Source organism: Penicillium daleae, assembly GCF_028827525.1.
Source record: "Penicillium daleae strain IBT 16125 chromosome Unknown utg000001l_segment0_segment0, whole genome shotgun sequence".
NCBI classification, from domain to species: Eukaryota; Fungi; Ascomycota; class Eurotiomycetes; order Eurotiales; family Aspergillaceae; genus Penicillium; species Penicillium daleae.
The window spans coordinates 2,716,886-2,738,477 of record NW_026623149.1 but is presented as its reverse complement, the minus strand read 5'-3'; the positions used below and the strand labels follow the sequence as shown (position 1 = coordinate 2,738,477).

At 53.8% G+C, this 21,592-nt stretch overlaps 8 protein-coding genes across 8 annotated transcripts; 3 read left to right on the top strand and 5 right to left on the bottom strand.

Annotated features, from left to right (window-relative positions):
• Positions 1-8: 8 nt before the first annotated feature.
• N7458_000884 (acyl-CoA thioesterase) lies at positions 9-290 on the bottom strand (the record flags this gene model as incomplete). The annotated part of the gene is made up of 1 exon (XM_056904278.1): positions 9-290. One exon carries the CDS (start codon positions 288-290, stop codon positions 9-11), a length of 282 nt encoding a protein of 93 aa, XP_056772045.1.
• A 644-nt stretch (positions 291-934) lies between these two features.
• On the bottom strand, positions 935-2,101 carry N7458_000883 (60S ribosomal protein uL30). The gene is made up of 3 exons (XM_056904277.1): positions 1,865-2,101; positions 1,480-1,646; positions 935-1,421 (listed from the first exon to the last, which is right to left on the bottom strand). The coding sequence occupies exons 1-3, from the start codon at positions 2,021-2,023 to the stop codon at positions 962-964; spliced, it is 786 nt and encodes a 261-aa protein (XP_056772044.1). The 5' UTR covers positions 2,024-2,101; the 3' UTR covers positions 935-961.
• Positions 2,102-2,949: 848 nt separating this feature from the next.
• N7458_000882 (ESCRT-II subunit protein SNF8) lies at positions 2,950-3,807 on the top strand (the record flags this gene model as incomplete). The annotated part of the gene is made up of 2 exons (XM_056904276.1): positions 2,950-3,422; positions 3,495-3,807. The coding sequence occupies 2 exons, from the start codon at positions 2,950-2,952 to the stop codon at positions 3,805-3,807; spliced, it is 786 nt and encodes a 261-aa protein (XP_056772043.1).
• A 627-nt stretch (positions 3,808-4,434) lies between these two features.
• On the bottom strand, positions 4,435-5,657 carry N7458_000881 (TDA10 family protein; the record flags this gene model as incomplete). Its single annotated transcript, XM_056904275.1, has 4 exons — positions 4,435-4,762; positions 4,820-4,843; positions 4,907-5,409; positions 5,502-5,657. 4 exons carry the CDS (start codon positions 5,655-5,657, stop codon positions 4,435-4,437), a joined length of 1,011 nt encoding a protein of 336 aa, XP_056772042.1.
• Positions 5,658-6,395: 738 nt separating this feature from the next.
• Positions 6,396-9,222, top strand: mfp (putative peroxisomal multifunctional beta-oxidation protein (MFP); the record flags this gene model as incomplete). Its single annotated transcript, XM_056904274.1, has 3 exons — positions 6,396-6,551; positions 6,603-6,830; positions 6,907-9,222. 3 exons carry the CDS (start codon positions 6,396-6,398, stop codon positions 9,220-9,222), a joined length of 2,700 nt encoding a protein of 899 aa, XP_056772041.1.
• Positions 9,223-9,913: 691 nt separating this feature from the next.
• Positions 9,914-12,261, top strand: N7458_000879 (E3 ubiquitin-protein ligase; the record flags this gene model as incomplete). Its single annotated transcript, XM_056904273.1, has 2 exons — positions 9,914-10,044; positions 10,104-12,261. The coding sequence occupies 2 exons, from the start codon at positions 9,914-9,916 to the stop codon at positions 12,259-12,261; spliced, it is 2,289 nt and encodes a 762-aa protein (XP_056772040.1).
• Positions 12,262-13,249: 988 nt separating this feature from the next.
• nip1 (translation initiation factor eIF3 core subunit c) lies at positions 13,250-16,012 on the bottom strand (the record flags this gene model as incomplete). Its single annotated transcript, XM_056904272.1, has 2 exons — positions 13,250-15,513; positions 15,670-16,012. The coding sequence occupies 2 exons, from the start codon at positions 16,010-16,012 to the stop codon at positions 13,250-13,252; spliced, it is 2,607 nt and encodes an 868-aa protein (XP_056772039.1).
• A 1,236-nt stretch (positions 16,013-17,248) lies between these two features.
• Positions 17,249-20,398, bottom strand: N7458_000877 (putative protein kinase Yak1; the record flags this gene model as incomplete). The annotated part of the gene is made up of 8 exons (XM_056904271.1): positions 17,249-18,009; positions 18,072-18,430; positions 18,483-18,602; positions 18,669-18,928; positions 18,996-19,155; positions 19,224-19,423; positions 19,481-19,746; positions 19,834-20,398. The coding sequence occupies 8 exons, from the start codon at positions 20,396-20,398 to the stop codon at positions 17,249-17,251; spliced, it is 2,691 nt and encodes an 896-aa protein (XP_056772038.1).
• Between the last annotated feature and the right edge of the window lie 1,194 nt (positions 20,399-21,592).

Below are 21,592 nucleotides of genomic sequence, written 5' to 3'. Positions count from 1 at the left end.
AAATTTTATTACAGCTTAAGTGATCTTTGTTCCACGCACAGTCTCTCCAGAACCTTTCTCAATTTTGAACTCATGCCTTCATGCGACGGTCTCCCTGTTGAGCGCTCGACAAAGACATGGACACATTGTGCCACAGCCCTAACCTCATCCATGCCCCGCTCAAAGATACCAACTTCATAGGTCACGCTGGATTTGCCGAGCTTGTTCACTCGAAGACCTAGCTCTGCAACTGCTGGATATGCAATTGACGAGAAAAAAGCGGTATTCGCATCCACAGCGACTCCATACATTTCGGCGGTCGGTGGATGGAAGTCACAGTGTTCAATAAGGTAGGCATAGATCAAGGAGTCGGCTCCGGGTGTTTTTTTGTTAGAGTTCAAGTGTATGCTCTCTGTATCATAAGCTCAGCTCCTACAGAAAGCCATAAACTGATTTGTTCATGTGATCAAACATGTCGTTATCGCACCTTATTATGGCACATCAGCCTATCATGAACTTTGGTGGGTGCATATTTGATGCAAGTTGATATAACCCAAGGAATTGCTTGAGCCGATATGCTCGAGAGTTTTATCTGGATAGAAACTCACCATCGTGTTCTAAAATCAAAATGGTAGCGATAGTTTCCTCGACGACGTGCCTTGAGATTCTTCGCGGGTTCCATGATAGCCGGAAGTGTGGGCGGCACAAACTGCGCCGCTCGGAGTAAGAAAGAAGTGATGAGACTACATAACCAAGAATCTACGAGGTATAAAACGCAAATGAAGGCGATTGCGGGTTGTCTGAAGCATTGAATTAAAGGAAATCCTAGACCATAGGTATCGCTAATTGACAGATGATAGAAACAGCCCGTGTGCAAACCAAACAACCCGTAAAGACGTTAAAATAAATTTTTTGGAAGTCGAGTCACTTCATTGTTACATGACGCAGCTCCACTGAAACTCCCGATTTGAGAGAGAACACTCTAGTTCATCTGGCGGATGAGAGCGTTGATGTTCTCCTCACGGTTACCGGTGTCACCACCCTCGATGTAGTGGTTGAACTTGCGGGTGCGGAAGCCACCGTTGGGGTTGGACAGCTTGAAGGGCCACAGGAAGTTGTTGGCCTGCTTGAAGTTGGGGCCGACGGTGTAGATCTCGTGGATCAGATCCTCCATGCAGACAATGCCGAACTTGCCGAGGTTCTCCTCGATGATCTGGTTGTCGGTGAGGGCAACACGCGACTTGTCGATCTTGCCGTAACCGCGCTTGTACAGGAGCTCACGGACGGACTTCAGGTTGGGGTAACCGTAGGCGATGTAGGGGTTGACAATGGTCAGCATCTCCTGGGTGGCCTTGGTCAGGCGGATGAAGGTACCGCTGTTGATCTGGAGCAGACGGAGGAGCTGCAGGATCTTGCGGGGCTTGGGGGCAATCTTGTTGATACTGTTGGAAGATAAGTCAGCGATGTTTCACACATGATGGTAAAGATTGGAGGACATACCCCTTGATACGGACAACGAAGACCAGCTTGGGCTCATCATCAACGTAGAAGTTACCCTCCTGGCGGGCAGCGCGGGCCAGGCGGATCTTCTCACGCTCAGCATCGCGGTACTCCTTGACGTAGGACTCAGCGCGCTTGAAGATAACGCCACGCTTCTCCTTGTTGGCCTAGAGTGGAACTCAAGTCAGCAAGAGGTTCCTCAACGATGTTGTTGATATGACAAGTATAGGTAGCATCAACATAGTATCAGACCCGAAAGATGGTTAACAGGCGACAACATCGACCTTGGTCTAGTCGCGTGGTTGGTGTTTTCATCAGATTGTTGGAAGGGAGGTGTGGGAAAGTGGCAAATGCAAGGGAATTGCATTTGTGAAGATGAACCGACCTTCTTCTTGGCGTCGACCTCAGCACGGCGCTCAGCGCGGGCAGCCTCCTGGCTCTTGCGCTTCTTCAGGAGGGTCTCGGGGACGAGGACCTGGTCCTGGGTGGGAACGGAGCTGGTGTTGGGGTTAGTATAGTGCGTCCAAGCGATCATGTATGACATGAAACAATCCGTCGAGTGTAAAGAACTGCAGCATAGAGCGCCACATTCTCAACTGGAAGGCAAATAGAAAAACAAAAAACTCGACGAATGTCTTTAATCAGTGAGGGCTATGGCAAGAACAGGACTTTAAGGTCTCCTTGGTACTAGTTGGCATATTTCAGCACAACGTTCGCGAAAAGTGTGACCACCCCGAAAATTTTTTCTTGCCATGTCTGCCCTCATCTGACAACACCCTAAACCGAAGTTCAGGAAAATATGTGTTGACGCTATTCGTTCCATATGGGCAATGACTGCTTTTACCGCATCGAGAGCACCGGAGACGACAGCTGACAACAATGCATTTGGAGGAGAAGGCATGGGAACGCTTTCAACCTCAAGACTCCATGGCCCTCCTTCTGCCGGCTGTATCTCTTCGAAACACAAGCGCATATCTCCGAGGCCGTTCGAGCAGGAAGAGGGCACGGGAAGGATCGAGCTGGTGCTCAGCGGTCATCGTCAAATGGCGACGACGACCGTAGCATTTCCAGCGAGAGAAGGACGACTATACTGGAACCTCACAATCTCGAGGGATTGCATCAGTCAGTTGGGTATCAAGGGATAGCATACGTAGTAGGGGCCATTGTGAAGGTCCGGCAAGGTCGATTGTCGAAGGTTGTCGTGGAAAAGTTCGAAGGACGAAAAGCTCGAAGAAAAGAAGAAGGCAGAATTCGCTTGTGTGGTGATGGGTCCAGGCTAACCTATTTAGGACTGGTCGGCTTGAAAGACGCGCTATCCCTTTTTCTGGGTTCCTTTGCCCTTATCGCTTCCGATTAGGGTTCTGAGCCTATCAGATGACTTCATCCTTGGCATTCCCCTCGGTCGGCCCGTAAACACCGGACCTACTGATTACAAGTGCGGGGATCACCTCAACTTGCACTACTATCACCATGTCCCGTCGTGGTGTTGGCCTCGGGGCCTTTGCGAACCGTACTCAAGCAACGCAGTCCTTTGCCAGCCATGGCGCTAACTTACGCTCCACGCATCTCGCGTCTCTCCAGACTCAGCTCTCTGTCTTCCAGTCCTTACTCCATACCTTCGCGCTAGAACATAGCTCCACCATCAAATCCAATCCTACCTTTCGAGCCGAGTTTGCGCGCATGTGTAATACGATTGGGGTCGATCCTCTTGCTGCGAGTAACGTCAAGGGCAAGAATGGCCGACGCGGACTTGGCGAAGGGGGTAGCTTCTGGACGCAGATCATGGGCGGCGATATGAACGACTTCTACTTTGAGGTTGCTGTCCGCGTCGTGGAACTATGCCGGGATACAAGGGATGAGAACGGCGGATTGATCGGTGTAGAAGAGTGCCGAAAGCGAGTTCGCAAGGGGAAGGCCATCGGAAGTGGATTGGAGGTTTCTGAGTACGTGCAGTCTTGACGCGAGCCTAGACAAAGATTATGGCGGATAACTAACAAAGCTTTTGCACTTTCTAGGGACGATATTCTTCGTGCTGTTCGATCTCTAGAGCCTCTCGGTTCCGGCTTCTCCATCGTCCATGTTGGATCCAAGCAATATATTCGGTCTATACCCAAGGAGTTGAACACTGATCAGGCAACCGTACTTGAAGTGATCCAAATGCTAGGGTTTGTGAGTGTCTCAATGCTACAACTCAACCTGAACTGGGAGAAGGCCCGAGCACAGACAGTCATCGACGATCTACTCGCTGATGGCCTTGTTTGGCTCGATGCTCAAGGTCCGGAGAAGGAGTACTGGTCACCCCAGAACCTGCTGGATGATAGTGGATGAACAGCCCGTCCCGGACACCTCAACTATTGGAATATGATACACTCATTAGACCATGGTCCATCGAGAGACCACAATAGACCGACAGGAAAGAGTCTCCCATCCGCCGCCACGCGCAATCAGCAGGAGCACACTCTTTGGGCCTTTGTCTCTTCTATACGCCTCATGAGAACACCATCGAAGTTTGCGCAATGGGTTTCTGGGCTGGCAATCCATCGCGTCACCGTTCACTGAACTCGGGGTCTTCCGATCGTGATGCTTCGATCAAGGGAGCCCGGAGACAATGGAAAAAGTTGACTGAACTACGAGATTTGGACTTCATACAAATTTCCGTTATTGGTCGGTCTTGAGATTAGGTTTAAGGTTGTATAAAGTTGTATAGATTTAGACCTATAACTTGAGACAGGTTCGAAAATTCCACGTACAGATTCCAGACTTCAATTTTATCAGCCACCCCAAGGGCTTGTGGTCATCGCACCGCCGCGAGCTACCCATCAAAATATATCGTGCCCAAACGTAGCCACATCCTTGACTATGATACTTATTCGAAACTCCGCTGATGGCTCCATTTTCAGCAATATCCTTCTAGTGGTCTATAAAATCCGTAAATGCAAAAAGATCTAGCATGTCTCAAATCTGGATGACCTCCTGCACCCTCCGATCCCGGTTCACCACCAATCGGAGCTGCCTACCCTGCCAATCTGAATTGTCTGTGGAAGTGTTCTGTGGCTTGAAGGCTCCCTCGCGAAGAGTCTCTGTGAAGAGTTCATAGGAGGGATAATCTGGAAGGGAAACAATGGTCAGCGCGATCAAGCTAGAACCTAGCCGAGAGAGATACTGACAGCCATCCACGAAATGATTGACTTGTTCCTCCGTCATTCCAGTGCCTTTGGCTGCGCGCAAGGTACGCTCTTGTTCCTGGCGCCACTCATAGACAAATCGGAGATTCTGAGCATCACTGGAGAAAGGGATCAGTAAGTTGCGACTCTCAAGGCGTCCATATTTGGAGACTCACATGTGGATGAGCGCATCGAGTTTGCTGCGATAAAATGTCAGTTCCTCAAGTCTCGTTATCTAGTAGTATAGATTGATGGCCACTTACTCGGTAAGAGCGTCATATTGCCTCAATGCGTCGTTGACTGTTTTCACATCTTCGAACTGGACATGTCCAAGTCGCCCTTGGTAGTCGCCGCCCTCCTTCTGTCGCACTGCATCCTCCCACTTGGCGCGGAGAGTCTGATCATCCCAGGCGCGGAAACCGACACACCATCCTTCAAAAATGACGACCTTGACTTTCTTCTGGCCCTCGGCGTTCACAACCTCCCATTGCGATTGAGGAACGCGGTCCCCTTGCCCGGCGAAGGCAGACTTGTCATACTGTGGAATGGCCGTCGGCTGCTCCGCCGCGATTGAAGCAAAGACCTTCTCACCTAGCGCAAGATCATGGGTTGACGGTTGACCACGGTGCTGGAGGAGTGGATTTGTCGGATGCGCCTGTGCTAGCGCAACCTGATCGGCGTGGGTAAGATAGATATCGTCTAGCGACAGGGTCACCACGGAGAGCGAGTACGGCTCAGAGCGGAGTGTATTTTGTAGTGTTGACACCTAGGCGTGCATTAATGAGCTGGTTTGACCCGAGGAGCAAAGGGACCGAATCGTCCCGAGGCAGGACCCAGCTCGAGGACGGAGCAACTTACCAACACGGTCTTACCAGCGCCCTGCACGCCATTGAGCCCCAGAAAGAACGGCGGGGTATTACCGTCGGCACTGGCGTGCCGCTCGGTATGGATGCGCAAACGCTGCAGTAGAAATGGAATGCAATGCTGCGACTTGTCGTCCACGATTTCTGGCATGGCAGTTGGTTTCTTCAGGTCTATCGGTTACGGTGGCCGGCAAGTTCTCCGATCGGGGGGAATCTGGGGTTTTCTAGGCCCCGCGGGGTACGTTTCGGCGATTTCATTTGCCTTTCTCGGGCGAGTGGTCTACTTCTCGGCCTGGTCAGCAACTATAAAAGTGAAGATGACCCCGACAGAGTGCTGACTAGGTCACCATATGAATTAAGGTCCTAGGCATAGTATAGAAGGCTATCATAAATAATGCAGTTGATTTTACTTTTCAAAAAGACGCACATGGCGATGACGTTGCAGTCACATGTCTGAGTCAGCATGTGGTTTCGGTACCTTCCGACGGTACGAGTTTGGCGAAGTGTGCATGTACTCCGGCTATGGATAGAATAGAGATACAGTAGCTGGAACAATAATCAACGAGTGTTATCTATTACACAGTCTTAGTACTCTCCGTCATAAGTGTCAATAATCGAAATAATAATGCATACGGCTGTCCCCAAGCGGCCTCCAAAGTAGGCCGATGGTCGGCATGTGAAGCCAGCCCATCTGCCATGTAACGATACACGGTATCTTACGGTCGTGCCCGCAAGACCAAACGTGCCGAGGTCCCCCAGCTTCGGCCGACCGAGCTTGACTTTAAACTCCTCGCCTTCTCCATCTTATTTCTTCTTCCCTTCCCCAACTTCTAGTTCTATCCCCGTAGACTGAACTAGTCGGACTCCTTTCATCACACATATATCGGAAATGTCCGAACTACGCTTCGATAATCAGACGGTCGTCGTCACCGGCGCCGGCGGTGGTCTGGGAAAGGCATATGCTCTTTTCTTCGCCTCAAGGGGTGCCAACGTCGTTGTGAACGACCTCGGCGGTTCTCACTCCGGCGAGGGCAAGTCATCAAAGGTATGATAAACCAGTCACCATATGTGGACCATTCACTCACACCTTCACCAGGCCGCAGATGTCGTCGTTGAGGAGATCCGCGCCGCCGGCGGCAAGGCGGTTGCCAACTACGACAGTGTCGAGAACGGTGAGGCCATCATTGAGACGGCCATCAAGAACTTCGGCCGTGTCGATATTCTGCTCAACAACGCCGGTATTCTCCGGGATATTAGCTTCAAGAACATGAAGGATTCCGACTGGGATCTTATTAACCGCGTTCACACCTACGGTGCTTACAAGGTACGGTGTATACCTCCATCTCCTGCAACCTCGGCGGATGAGACGCAGAATGCTGACTTCACGCCGCAATTTACAGTGCGCCCGCGCTGCCTGGCCTCACTTCCGCAAGCAAAAGTACGGTCGTATCATCAACACTGCCTCCGCCGCCGGTCTTTTCGGCAGCTTCGGCCAGGCCAACTACTCGGCTGCCAAGCTCGGCCAGGTCGGTTTCACCGAGACCCTCGCCAAGGAGGGTGCTAAGTACAACATCATCGCCAACGTCATCGCTCCCATTGCTGCTAGCCGTATGACCGCCACTGTGATGCCTCCTGATGTTCTGGAGAACCTCAAGCCCGACTGGGTTGTCCCCCTCGTTGCCGCTCTCGTACACTCCTCCAACACCACCGAGACCGGTGGCATCTATGAGGTTGGCGGTGGTCACGTCGCTAAGCTCCGCTGGGAGCGAGCCAAGGGTGCTCTCCTCAAGACCGATGAGTCTCTGACCCCCGGCGCCATTGCCGCCAAGTGGAACGAGGTCAACGACTTCTCGAAGCCCGAGTACCCTACTGGTCCTGCTGACTTCATGGGTCTACTGGAGGAGGGTCTGAAGCTCTCCAGTGCCCCCAAGGCCCAGGAGCCTGACTTCAAGGGCCGCGTTGCTCTTGTCACTGGTGGTGGTGCCGGTCTGGGCCGCGCTTACTGCTTGCTGTTTGCCAAGTACGGCGCCAAGGTCGTCGTTAACGACCTGATGGACCCCGAGCCCGTCGTTCAGGAGATCAAGAAGATGGGCGGTGAGGCCGTTGGCAACAAGGCCAACTGTGAGGACGGTGATGCCGTTGTCAAGTCCGCCATCGACGCCTTCGGCCGCATCGATATCCTGGTCAACAATGCCGGTATCTTGCGCGACAAGGCTTTCACCAACATGGACGACAACCTGTGGAACTCTGTCATCAACGTCCACCTCCGTGGTACCTACAAGGTCACCAAGGCTGCTTGGCCCTACTTCCTCAAGCAGAAGTACGGCCGTGTCGTCAACACTGCCTCCACCAGCGGTATCTACGGTAACTTCGGCCAGGCCAACTACGCTGCCGCTAAGCTGGGTATCCTCGGCTTCTCCCGCACTCTCGCCATGGAGGGTGCCAAGTACAACATCAAGGTCAACACCATCGCCCCTAACGCTGGTACCAACATGACCCGCACCATTATGCCCGAGGAGATGGTCCAGGCCTTCAAGCCCGACTACGTTGCTCCTCTGGTTGTCCTGCTGTGCTCCGATGCCGCCCCTGAGCCCGCTACCAAGGCTCTCTTCGAGTGCGGTAGCGGTTGGTTCGGCCGCACCCGCTGGCAGCGCTCCGGCGGCCACGGCTTCCCCGTGGACGTCACTCTGACCCCCGAGGCCATTGTCTCCAAGTGGAAGGAGATCACCAACTTCGAGGACGGCCGTGCCGACCACCCCGAGGATGGCCAGGCCGGTACCGAGCGCATCATGGCCAACATGTCCAACCGTGCCGGCGGCAGCGGTGAGAACGAGACCCTCGCCAACATCGAGAAGGCCAAGTCTCTCACCGCTGAGGGTACTCCCTTCGACTACGTCGACCGCGACATTATTCTGTACAACCTCAGCTTGGGTGCTAAGCGCACCGACTTGCCTCTGGTGTACGAGAACGACGAGCACTTCCAGGCTCTTCCCTCGTTCGGTGTGATCCCCTGGTTCAACACCGCCAACCCCTGGAACATGGACGACATTGTCAAGAACTTCTCGCCCATGATGCTGCTCCACGGTGAGCAGTACATGGAGGTCCGCAAGTTCCCCATCCCCACTTCCGCCAACACCCTCACCTACCCCAAGCTCATCGATGTCGTCGACAAGGGCAACGCCGCCATTGTCGTTGCTGGCTACACCACCAAGGACGCCAAGACCGGCGAGGACCTGTTCTACAACGAGTCCTCCGTCTTCATCCGTGGCAGCGGCGGTTTCGGTGGCTCTCCCAAGCCCACTGTCGCGCGCCCCAAGGCTGCCACCGCCGCCTACAAGGCTCCCAAGCGTGCTCCCGATGCCGTCGTCGAAGAGAAGACCTCCGAGGACCAGGCTGCTCTGTACCGCCTGAACGGTGACCGTAACCCTCTGCACATCGACCCCGAGTTCAGCAAGGTCGGCGGCTTCAAGACCCCCATCCTGCACGGTCTGTGCTCGCTTGGTGTCTCTGCCAAGCACGTCTTCGCCAAGTACGGTGCCTACAAGAACCTCAAGGTCCGCTTCGCCGGTGTTGTGCTGCCTGGCCAGACTCTCAAGACCGAGATGTGGAAGGAGGGCAACACTGTCCTCTTCCAGACCACTGTCGTCGAGACTGGCAAGCCTGCCATCACGGGTGCCGGTGCCGAGCTGCTTGATGGCGCGAAGGCTAAGCTGTAAAATATGGAATCTTCGGTTGAAGCGATATACCATGGCGTGCGAGCTGGGAATACTCCAGTCAGAATGTAGCTTCTTGTTTGTATATACATAGCCTCTTCTTATGTTTCTTTTTTTTTCTATGATCTGTATCCGCTCATCAAATGGCACCTTGACTTGGAACTGAAATATTGAATGAACCTCAACCTATTTTGCTTTTTCTTGATTTTCTGGGCTTAACCTACGTACAGTAGTTCTGTCGGAGAATTCACACTGCATCAATCACACTCTCGCATGCTTCAACTATCCCCAGGGAGATATTATCTTGGCAGAGGTTGTGGACGGGGCACAGGCGCAAGGAGAAACCACTAGGGAATGACTAGATGACCCCACGCGAATCAATTTGCCCGATAACCCAGAGAGCTAGCGATTAAATAGATTCTAGGATGTTATTAGCATGCCAGCGTCACACGGAATGCGATCGAGACTTTCTCAAAGGTGGACTTCCTCGATTCTCCTCAAAAAGTAGGCAACAACTGAAATCCGGCCCGTCTTATGTAAACCGGAACTCGCGATCCTTCATTCTTCACTTCCACTCCTATCAGGCCACCAAACATCTCATCTGATTCTTCTTCACGCCCCCTGAAAGTGAAATTGTCATCCGACATACTCTCTCGCAGTCCGACGATGTAGCAGCGCCCTCCACACACCCAACATGGTGCTCTCGCTGCCTGTCCCCAGCTTCTCCAGATCCTCCACTTCCCCCCACGCCCCGCTGATGACACGCCGCAAGCCAACCGACACCGCGGCTCGGCCTCCTCAACCAGCTCCTCGTCCAGTCGAAATGTCTGGAAAACCTCCGGCCTGGGCAGTTCTAGCTCCGCAACCTCACCATCTCCGAACAGCCACTCCCTCACCCTCAGCGAGGCTCTCCGGAATAACCCTTTTGGTAGTAGTACATCGCGCTCCCGCTCCGTGCAGGTACCTCTCCATCAGGTGGAGGAGCAGCTGCGCGAGCAGGACGAGCTGAATGCCGCGCTGGAAACACTAGCGGGCACATTTCCGGACGTGCGCATCGAGGTTTTCCGCGAGTTACTGGTGCGCTTTGACGGTGAGAGCCGGCTACAAGTCTGCGTCGAGCAGTTGCTGCGACATAAGGAGAAATGGGTTGAGGGCCGGTGGAATATACCTGAGACTCAAGGTACACCGGATGAACAGAGTCTCAATGTGCAAGTAGGACCCCCTGGCCCCGTGGATGAGAACCTAGTCCCGGTTGAGGAGCGCTTCCGGTCAGAAGGGTACAAAGCGGCGGTGCAGTTGATTCTGGCGAAGGAATTCAGCAGTCTGAGCAAGAGCACCGTTGATGCCGTACTAGCCGAGGTGAATTTCAGTTATTGGCGCGCGCGTCCTACGTTGCGAGATCTCTCGCGCCGCACGTGGCGAGCGACGTTCAATAGTATCTTGCCGTTCCGTCGCAAGAAGGACCGAGATGATCATCCCCTTATGACGTGGCAACGTCGCATGGATGGCGAGCTTGTGCCCCGGTTGAAAGAGACCGGGTCAGCCGAGCTGGATGCCGAACTTCATGCGATAATCCTGGCGCCGCTGCTAGACCAACGGCGTGAAAACCAGGAGGCTGACGATTTCCGGCTTGCCTTGGAATTGAACGAGAAGGAGGCGAAGGCGGTTGATGCTTTGTATGAGTGCGAGTGCTGCTTTGCGGACGTCACCTTTGAGCAGATTGCGACCTGCTCGGCCAATGCGCATGTTATCTGCTACCATTGCATCCAGCGGACAATCTATGAGGCGTTGTTCGGCCAGGGCTGGGGCAAGTCTGTGGACTTGGAACGCTCAACATTAAAATGTCTCGCTCCGTTGGCCGTCGGCGCATGTGATGGCTGTCTGCATCCGCAAATTGTTAAACAGTCTATCCTCCTCGACACTGCTGGCTTGGAGATGTACCGCAAATTCGAGGACCGATTGGCCTCGGAAACACTGCTCAAGTCTCAAATGAAACTCATCCGGTGTCCATTCTGCTCCTACGCCGAAGCTGATCCGGTCTATCATCCCTCTTCTCGAGGTATCCGCTGGCAGGTCCGCCGGGACGGTGGTCTCATTCCCTCTATTCTAATGACGCTCTTCCTTCTTGACCTTGTTCCTTTACTTGTGATTCCTTTCCTAATATTCCTTCTTGTGGACCCGTCCTTCGTCACCACTATCTTCCAAAACGCGATCCGACACCTTTGCCTCAAGATCCGCCTTAAACGGTTCACATGTTCCAATCCATCCTGTCAGCGTGTGAGCTGCATAACCTGCCAAAAGCCATGGCGTGATCCGCACATCTGCCATGAGCCACTTCTGCTCGACCTCCGAGCCACCGTCGAAGCTGCACGAACGGCAGCAGTCAAGCGCACCTGTCCGCGCTGCGGTCTCTCATTCGTCAAGTCCTCAGGCTGTAACAAGCTGACCTGCGTCTGCGGGTACTCTATGTGCTACCTGTGCCGGAAGGCACTTGGTCCACGCATTCAACCCGCCCGAGCCCGGCGTGGATTCGACCGGCCCCGGCCCCGGGACCTGGACGCTTACGATGGTCCAGGCGAGGACATTCCATTCGAAGACGAGCCAGAGCCCGAATCCGAGGACGACGAATTCGAAGAGCCCGAAGGTTACAAGCACTTCTGCGAGCATTTCCGCATCAATCCTGGATCCCACTGCACCGAGTGCAGCAAATGTGATCTCTACCAGGCCGAAGACGAAGAAGCCGTTGCCCGGCGCGCAGGCGAGAAAGCCGAGCGAGAATGGTATCTTCGTCAAGGACCTTCTGGCCCCAATAGTTCAGCGTCGGCAGTTGGATCGCACAGCGTCAACTATGACCTATCGGCCGGTGCTGAGGGCCATGCTACCGGCCGTGGCGCGGCCAGTACCCTGTGGGATCTACGTCTGACAGGGAAGCCGTGGGCTTACTGGGTGAGTGATGTGTGGGCGGAGGGACGGTGGAAATTAGAGGGTCAGGCTTTGGTCGATTGGATTGTGGAGCGTGTCATGGTGATTGAGGAGGTGTGAGACCTGCATCTGGATCTCGTTGCCGCAGAATTTGCTTCGCTTTCGGTTTCATGGGAAGATGGGGCGTTGTGGGGGCGTGAGCCGGAAGCAAAATTGTGACTTGCCTTGGTGGTCTTCTTCATATTCAAGGGTAAACTATCCCTAGGGAGTCAGGTTGGCTGGCTTTGACTTGGTTTGCTGGACGACGTGATGACCGCCATGAACCTCTTCCCTCTTCTGTATACGAACTGGCTGGTTTACTTCCTTATAACTAGGAAGTGATAGCCCTATTTTCTTTAATGGACGTGTTTGAGCAACTCGGCTGCTAGCTACTCTACGGATTACTTCCCCGTAACTCTCGAGACTCTATTAATCATGATGATAAGTAATGATATCCAGTCTTCCTTAGATCAGTTGGCGATTCCCGCTAAGATACCGCCATACTGAGCAGTCTTTTCTGAGATTTTGGGCGTGACTACAACAGTGGATATAAGATTTCCCTTCTGCAAGACAAGATATGACAATGACAATGGTCATTCGTACATCCTAAGCATTCAGTGAACGACAAGTTGTTAGTCTCCTGCGGAGAAGACGTATACGGGACCAGGAACAGGTTTAGGGCCATGTCCTCGCCTTAAGGAACCCGAATTCATACACAAACGTAAGACCCCACCCTGAATCCTTGAGGGCCCCCGTCACGAAGCATATTCGTCATAGAAACACATAATACACATATCCCTACGCATAAGAGCCAACAACTAACTTTCTAACCATTTATATTCATTCATTTTGGATCATGGGATAGCCACGAGCGTATTTCACTCGCGATCAGAAACGGCATGAGAAAGGGGGCGGGATGATAGAGAGAGAGAGGGAGTGCGAACAGAAAAAAAAAGGAGACCATGACAGATAAAAAAAAAAAGAGGGAGGAAGAGGGGTGTTAAAAAAAGGAGATGAAGAAACCAAGGCATGCCATTAAATCAAAAAGGAAAAACAAAAATAATCCCGTTTAAGCCTTGATTGCACCACCCAATGCACCGCCGCCGAACTGCTGGCCACCGGGTCTCCGACCCTGCTGACCACCGGGGAACCGGGCACCGCCACGGCCCTGGCCGCCGCCGCGACCACCACGTCCACCACGGGCACCGGGGCCCTGCTCGCGCTGGAAGGCATTGGCCATGCCCTGGGTGCGCTGCTCGAGGGTCTTCTCGTTGGACTCGAGCAGGCCCATGGACTTGTCGGCGAGGGTGACGATCTGAGACTGCAGGCGGGAGAGCTCGACGCCCTTGCGGAAGATAATGGCGTCATTGACCTGGTCGAGGGCAGCAGCGAGCTCCTCGTGAGAGATCATGCGGCTGATGATAGCCGTGATCTTCTTGATGGGCAGCTCGAACATGTCGGCCAGCGAGGAGATGGAGAGGCTGTCGTAGAAGGGAGCGTAGGTAAACAGGTAGGTGCGCAGACCCTCTTCTTGCGTCTGAGCAGCGAGCATCTCCTTGACCTTCTCGGGCTGTGGCATGAGGTCCCAGATCTTGATGGAGGACAGCATGGAGGCAGCCTTCTTCCAGTCGCCGCCAGCGAGGAACTTGGCCGACATGATAACGCCATCACGGGTGTTCTCGGGAGGACCAGTGAACACCTGGCGCTCGTTGTAGTCGAGCATGCGGCGGAAAGTCTTGGAGATCATGCGGCGGCGCAGCTCGGGGGAGGACGAGGTCTGTGCCATGAGGGGAACCTCAAGGAACATGCTGGAGGTGAGGTAGATGCACTCGAGCAGCTCGAGGTTGATGTGCATGTGGAAGGGCAGCTGACGCTGGCGCTCAAGTCGCTCCTGCTCGGGGGAGACAGTGGAGTAGCGCTGGAGGATGATACCCTGAGCCAGCAGCTCCTTTTGCCGGCCGGAGCCGCAGATGTCACCGAGGGTGTTCTGGGCCTCGTAGATGAGACCAGCACGGAAAGCGCACAGACCGATCTGAACAAGGGTGCGGTTGAAGAGGATCTGGGTGCTGACGTCGAAGTTGGAGATGTTCTCGGTCAAGTGGGACATGAGCATCAGATCACGAGAGCGGTAGTACTGGTCATGCAGAGCCAGGAAGTAGATTTGGCACAGCATGGAACGAGCACGGATGATGCCGTCGCTGTTCTGGAATAGGTAGTGGCAGAGGGTCTGGATGAGGGTGTTGACGTCGCCAACGTTCTTGCGGGAGGTGACGGCGGAGTCGAGCTTCTCGGGCAGAGCCTTCCATGTGGCATCCTCGAGGATGGAAACAACCTGGGAGGGCTTGAAGTAGACGTGCTCCAGACGGCGGATGATCACCCGGTTGACGCTATCTTGCCGAGTATCGTTCTTCTCGCCAGCATTCAGGCTCTCAACGTAGATCTGAGCACGAACAACGTTGTTGTACAGCTGCTGCTCGTCGCTCAGACGCTCGATGTACTCGGCAGTGTGGGGGTCGATTTGCTGGAGCGAGCGGGTGAGCTCGTCATCCAGACGCTCGATGTATGAGACAATGCTGCCGGGAATGTAGAAAGTCTCGCCCTCGGCAATCTGGGGTTGCTTCTCGTCATCCTCCCACTCATCAGCACCCTCGCTAACAACCAAGTTGCGGTGCTCCTCCAGGACAGACAGCAGGGAGCCGAACTCCTTGTCGGCAGACTTCCATTGCTCGGGGCTCATGTAGTTGGCGGAGGAGGAGGTAAGGTCGAAGCGGGTGGAGATGAGGGTCATATAAACACGGATACGCTGGTAGGGAGTAGTCGCAACGGCCAGGAGCTTCTCCATGGTCCGGATCTGGTCGAGGCGGTCGGTGTTCTTCTTTCCTCGGGACTCGACAATGACACGGAGGTGCTTGAGAATGCTCTCGGGGGTGTACTGCAGGGTCTTGCCACCACGGCCAACAGTGGTGAAGTCGTCGTCCTCGGCGGCGGCGGCGGCGGCAGCCGCAGCGAAGTTCTCGATCTTCTCGACCTTGGTGGGCTTGGGGGCGGCGGGCAGGGGTTTCTCAGCCTCCTCGTCACTCTCCATGTACTGGTCCTTGTCGGCGCGGTACTTCTCGATCTGGGCGGCATAATCCTTGTTGTTCTTCTTGATACGCTGCTTGACGGCATTGAATCCCTTCTGTTGGCTGGCGTTCATCTTCTTGCTCGCGGCCTTCTGCTTGCTGACGGACTCATTGACGAAGTCCTCGAGATCGGCGACGGCCTGGATGTAAATCTTGGGGACGGAGCCAGACTGGGTGATCTTAAGGATCTGGCGGTTCAGGTTGTCGAACTCTGTAGTGTCGCATGGTCAGCGCGAATTCTTTCTTCATCCACATTTGCCTTATATCCAGTAATTCCCGTAATATCTGCATTTCCCCCGCTCCATCGTCCAACTCCGCAGGTATCCGCCAAACGACGTCGAAGAAAATTCAAAGGGACACGACTCACCAGTCGAGATGACAGACCAGTCGTTGATCTTCTCGGCATTCTCAATCAACTTGATAGTGTTCTCCAGACCCTCCAGTCGCTTGTCCTTGGCACTCTTCACGACCGTCACTTTTTCTTCTTCCTCCTCCTCCTCGCTCTCGGACTCATCCTTCAAGAAAGCGGCGGCACCACCCTTGGCGATGGCCTCGTCGTCAGACTCGGACTCTTCAGAACCGGACTCGGACTGCTCGGAGGACTCCTCGTCGCTCTCCTCTTCCTCCTCGGATCGCTCGTAAACATCCTCCTCCTCGTCCGAGGAGCTGGACTCGCTGTCGCTACCACCGCGGTAGAAGAATCGAGACATGGTTGCGGATGAGTTGAATCCGGTGCTGCAAGGCAGGTTGTCCCTTCTCAAAAGTTGGAGTTGAATGGCGGGCGAGAGCCACACACGAAATTTAAGCGAGGGGCTGACTAAACCCGATTCGGACTAGCGCCATCACATCTCTTTGACGCGTTGCTTTGTATATGGAAATACTAGTCTGATCGACTCGAAACATCTCACTCATCCATGCATATTGTTTTTGACTCATTTCGAGGTCCGTGGGATTTCATAACTATCTACTAATTTCACACTCTGCTCATATGACTCACGCGCAGCAATCCGGCAATTCGCTCCGGAACGAGGCAAGTCCCATCAAGGTACCGCCACCCTAGCGACCAAGCAACAAACAAATGTATCCAACATACAACAAGGAACGCACGCAGAAGAAAGCAAATGGATCTCAAGAATTTCTCCTAATGCGAAGTCAAAAATATGGTGAATCAAGATTTACTTAGACAAGCAACGGGGATGATATCGTTCTTTCATACTCCAGGCTATGCCGAAAGAAAACAAGAGACATGAAGAAAAAGGTAAAGAAAATCTCATGACACAGCAGCCGCTTATATAGAATAGCGACACCTCGGGACAGGCAAGAAAAGAAAAATGAGACATCACTTGCAAAAAAGGGCATGGGTAAAAAGAGCACAGAGTAGCTAGAAGAAAGAAGACGCAGAGGGAGAGAGGCAATACAAGAACATGAAGCCTCGTATAAGGAGACAGCCGCCTTCCAGCCGTCAGCGTACACTCACACTTATCGGTGAGTAACCGCGGGAGTTTTGCGACACGAAGCTACGAAGAGCATGCATCGGAATTTTTACCCTCTCAACCACAGTGGCCTATGTGCAAACCAGCCCAGATCAATCCGGAGCCTGGTACCAGACGGCCCCGGCGGGCTATAAGTTGACTGCCTAACCAGACGTGATATGACTCATGCCAAGGCATCGAGAACTCAGCTAAGCGGAAGCGCACATCAGTTGGATGGCAGGGGGGTTGAGAGGGGAGGAGAAAGCAGGCAGGCTGAGCAGAGTTCCAGATATCAACCAGGCAGTGCGAGACAATGACGGAACAATCTTCGAGAAGAGACACACGCGCAAGGCGTGACGGTGCTCGACTGCAGCGAAGCCATCACCAGAAAAAACCAGAATACCAAAGCACCGTAGAGGCAAGGCACTCGTTCGTGGAATGTGCCCCACTCCGGGTACTATTCTTATGCCTCCTCTAGTGCCACTGGTTTTGACTCATATAGCCATCGCCCAGGACACCATCCTCAAGAGTACGGATAAAGTCCCGGTTTCGTTGGTTGCCTTGTCCAGCAGCAGCACGGCTTCCACGGCGCCGCTGGTTCGCGTTATTAGGATCCACGTAGCCATCAGGCGGAGGCGGGTAGTACGCCGGGCTGGGCTGCAACCGAATCGGCGCGTTGGGATCCAAATGGCTGGCCACGCGCTGGATCGTGGTGGGAACACCGCCTCCCTGAGGGTCCATCGTCGATGCACGTTGACGACCGGCTCGTGTTGTTGCCTGAGCATAGAGGCTCTGTGAAGGTGCATACTGGGCTTGCTGAGGCACCTGGCCTTGGACAAGACCCATCTGATGGCCATAGCCTGGTGGTTGTGTCGGGTACGGGGGCGGGGCACCCTGCTGGTACATGCCATTATACATGGGCGGAGCCTGTGCAGTGTGGGCAGGAGGGGTGTGGTACTGATTCATCTGCATATTATATGCTGACTGGGCATGGGCAGCTTGGGCGGCCCTCTGCTTGCTGGCAGCTTCAGCCTGCTGTTGCTGCTGAACACCAGGGGCAACGGTCTTATTGGGGGCCGAGTATTTCAAGTTCATGGGCGGCATGAAAGGACCAGTGAACTTTTGCTGGGTAATGAACGGGTGCAATTTGGCTTGCTGGGGCGACCATCGCTCGAGCGGGTTGATCGTCAGCAGGCCGCGGACAAAGTCGATGAATGCCACCCGGTTGTTGAGTTCTGCAAAGCGAAGGTGATTAGATGAGAGATTCCACAACCCTCAGTTTTGGACTCGGTCTTACCTCGTTCAATCTCGGCTTGTTTCATGTTCTTTCTCGGCATGGGGTAGCTGCGAATGATCTCCTCCAAGGTGGATGCGGAGAAGTATTTCTTGCTGGGTTGCTCCTTGGTGTTGTGCTCCCTCGAATACTGCTCTAGGCTCTTCAGGCGATATGTCTTACGGCCATACTCATCCTGAGTCTTCTCGAAAAACTCGCCCGATTGCTTGCCCATCTCCAACATCCATGTTGGTGGAAGACCCAGCATTTCGACGATACGGCAAACCTGATTGTATTCAGAAGAGCCGGGGAACAGAGGCAACCCTAGGAAAAGTTCGACAACGATACATCCCAGGGACCACATGTCGATCGCGGATGAGTATCTAGACACAGGTCAGAGGAATTCTCGACGGTATATAAATTTTCATAACATACGGCAAACCAAGCAACACTTCTGGTGAGCGATAGAAGCGTGATTGAATGTAGGTGTATACCGTTTGGCGTTCATCGCATGCAGAGCCAAAATCGATAACCTTGATGATTGGGCTCTCAAGACTATGAAGAGATGCGAGTCAGCAACAGGTTCTCTAAAAGAATTCGAAACGTCCTGAATATACTGACTTTTTCAAAAGAATATTCTCCGGTTTCAAGTCGCAATGAATCAGATGAGCCTTGTTCAAAAGACTCAACGCATTCAAAAGCTGTTGCGCGAAAACACGGACGAGTGTAGTGCTTAGGCCTCGGAATTGATTCTGCTTGATCAGCTCATATAAGTTGACGCTGAGAAGTTCGAAGGCAAGGCACAGATGTTGACGATGGATAAAGGTATCCTTCAGGCGGAGCAGGTGATGGTCATCGTTCTTATCGTATTTGCTGTTCAGCTGTAGGGTAGGGGAAATTGGTGAGTAGTTGTCCAGGCCAGGGTGGTAAGGAACGTGTAATGCATACCAGATCCAACACAGAGACTTCCATCATGCTCTGATTGAAATACGCCGTCTTGTTCTTGATCACCTTGACAGCCACAACTTCTTGCGTCTTCAGATTCTGGCACTTCACCACCTGACCAAAAGTACCCTGGCCCAACACATCGAGAATGAGATACCGGTTTCTACAAGAGGGATAAAAGTGTTAGAACAGGCAAGCAGGAAATACGCTGCGACGTCTCCAGGAACATACTTGTGACCGGCCTCCTCACTACCCAAGATGTCATTGACATAGAGAATATAATCGCTATCCTCGTTATCATAGCCATCATTCTTCACACCCTTGCTTGGTTTGGTCAACACGCGACGCGGGTTTCTCGAGGACTCGTAGTTGAAGTTCGGGTTGCAGATGCGATACGTCGACGGAAGGTGGGTCGTCAGCGCTTGGAGGGGCTGCGGATGACGGGTGTTCAGTAGAGATCGAAGGGGAAACAATCAAGGAATCCTTACGCTGATGAAGCCACCCTCGGGATTGGCACGTCGATATGCGGGCTGGGCGTGGATCCGCGGATGCAACTCCTGAACTGACTTAATCTTCTGGAATTTGGGGACTGGACCACGGCCTGGGACTTGCAACGGCATAGATCCCGATCGCGGTGACCGTGTTCCTGGTCCAAACGTCGGACTCATGTGTGTGGAAGCGGAGGGCGGATAGTACTGGTCCGGGCTGAGGTCGGCTGACTGAAGAGGGGGAAGACGCGGAGGGCGGTTGGACGCTGCGGCAAGACAAGCAGGTGCATTAGCAAACTCATTCGAGACAGTCTGACATGACCGCGATCGCATTGGCAATAGAAGTGGCTCACATTGGGGTGATTGGTAACCCTGAGGAGAGGAAGCGTAGTCTGCGGCTCTCGTGGGCGACCGTCGAGTCTGTCCCGGGGCCGCAGGAGAGGAACCGAACGAGCCTTGAGGTTTCCCGGGGCTGGGAGGGTATGACATCGGCGGCGACAGAACATTCATCGGAGAATATCTGCGAGCTGCCGACGACTCCTCGGCCTGATTGAGGAATTGAGACGAGGCGCGATTGTGATGAGTCGGCCTTGATGGGTACTTGGCCCGATTGTATGGATCCGCATCCTCCATGGTGGTATCCGCATCGGTGACATAATCCCGACTACGTGGCGTGGCAGTTGGAGACGACGCCATGGAGACGGGCTTGGAGCTGGGGTGGGCAGAGGAAGGCTTCGAGGAGGTGCTGGGAGTTTGGAAGGTCTCGTATGTGTATCCGACGGGCGGCTGTGTCTGGGCTGGCGGCTGACCGTACTTGGTGCCCAGCTGCTGCTGGGGATGAGACGCCAACCCACTATTGAACTGCGCCGGCTGCCCCATCAGGGGATCCTGGTAAGGTTGCCAACCAGAAGGATCCATCGTCGAAACCTGTCGAGACGGAGCAGGTAGCCCGGAGATCGAAAAAGAAACGAAGATGAGAATTGAGCTTCGTCACCAGCACCGGTCCACCGTGCACACTGCGCACTTGCGATCTTGGGGGGGTCGTGCGTGGGCTTCCAGCGGGTGGGGAGGACAACACACGCGAGAAGCGCGGCCGCTGAAGGGGAGAGAGGGGGAGGAGGAGGAAGTTGGACGGGTTAGGGAAAGAAAGCTGCGGCAATTCGAAGGATTGACGAGGAGATGGGCGAAAAGACGACTAGTAGAGACTTGTGCGATACTGCATCATCTAGGCAAAAGGTGAATTCTGTTGGTGTAGTCGGTAGTAGTGGGGGGGGAAGACCAGTTGACGTTCGGGAAGGGCGTTTTCCTGGGGGTGGGCGGTCGCAAAGGGCGATGGAGATGCCACCGATGTAGTCCACGCAGTGACGAAGGGGGCCAGAGATGGCGGGAAGAGAGAGATGTGCAACCGGAGAAGGGGGGCGAGACGGGAATCTAAGCACACGAGGATGAAGAAGTCTACATCCACGGGAGTCTTAGATTGGTCGCCGTCGGAGAGGAGGAAGAGAAGGAATGAGGGTTGGAGACGAGGGAGAAGAGGGGAGAGGAATAATCATCGAAGCGGGTTGAACTTTGCCCTGAGGGATGGGCGACGATCGACACACTAACAACACTTTCCAAGGAGGAGGGATATACCAGCGCTACCCAACCTGAGAATATGCTGTACAGAAGAAACTTTGGTTCGTCACTCGGCCAATGAGGCCGTTGCTATTGTACAATGTGATCTGTGCGATTCAAAAGAGGCTGGGGGTTTGTGTAGAGTATAGGAGATTGAGCATGGCAATAAGAATACTACTACGATGGAAATCCACTGGGATCAACGGATCGAATGGTCTCATCTAGGTTGGTGTTACTATATCTATCGAACTATCGGACATTTCCCAGATGCACGAGAAATGACCCTAGACTTCAGGGCCGAGAGTATACAGCTTCCATTTATAGTAACTACTAATTGGTCGAAGCACTCCGGACTCGGTGATCTCACCACTTGGAGCGGCCTCCTTCTGGCCGGATGATCGTCTCCTTGGCGACGTGTGGTCCACGATCGTCGCGTCATTGCATACCCAACCGGGTCAGGGCTGTGAATGCCTGATCCCTCTACTGGAGCTCAACTGT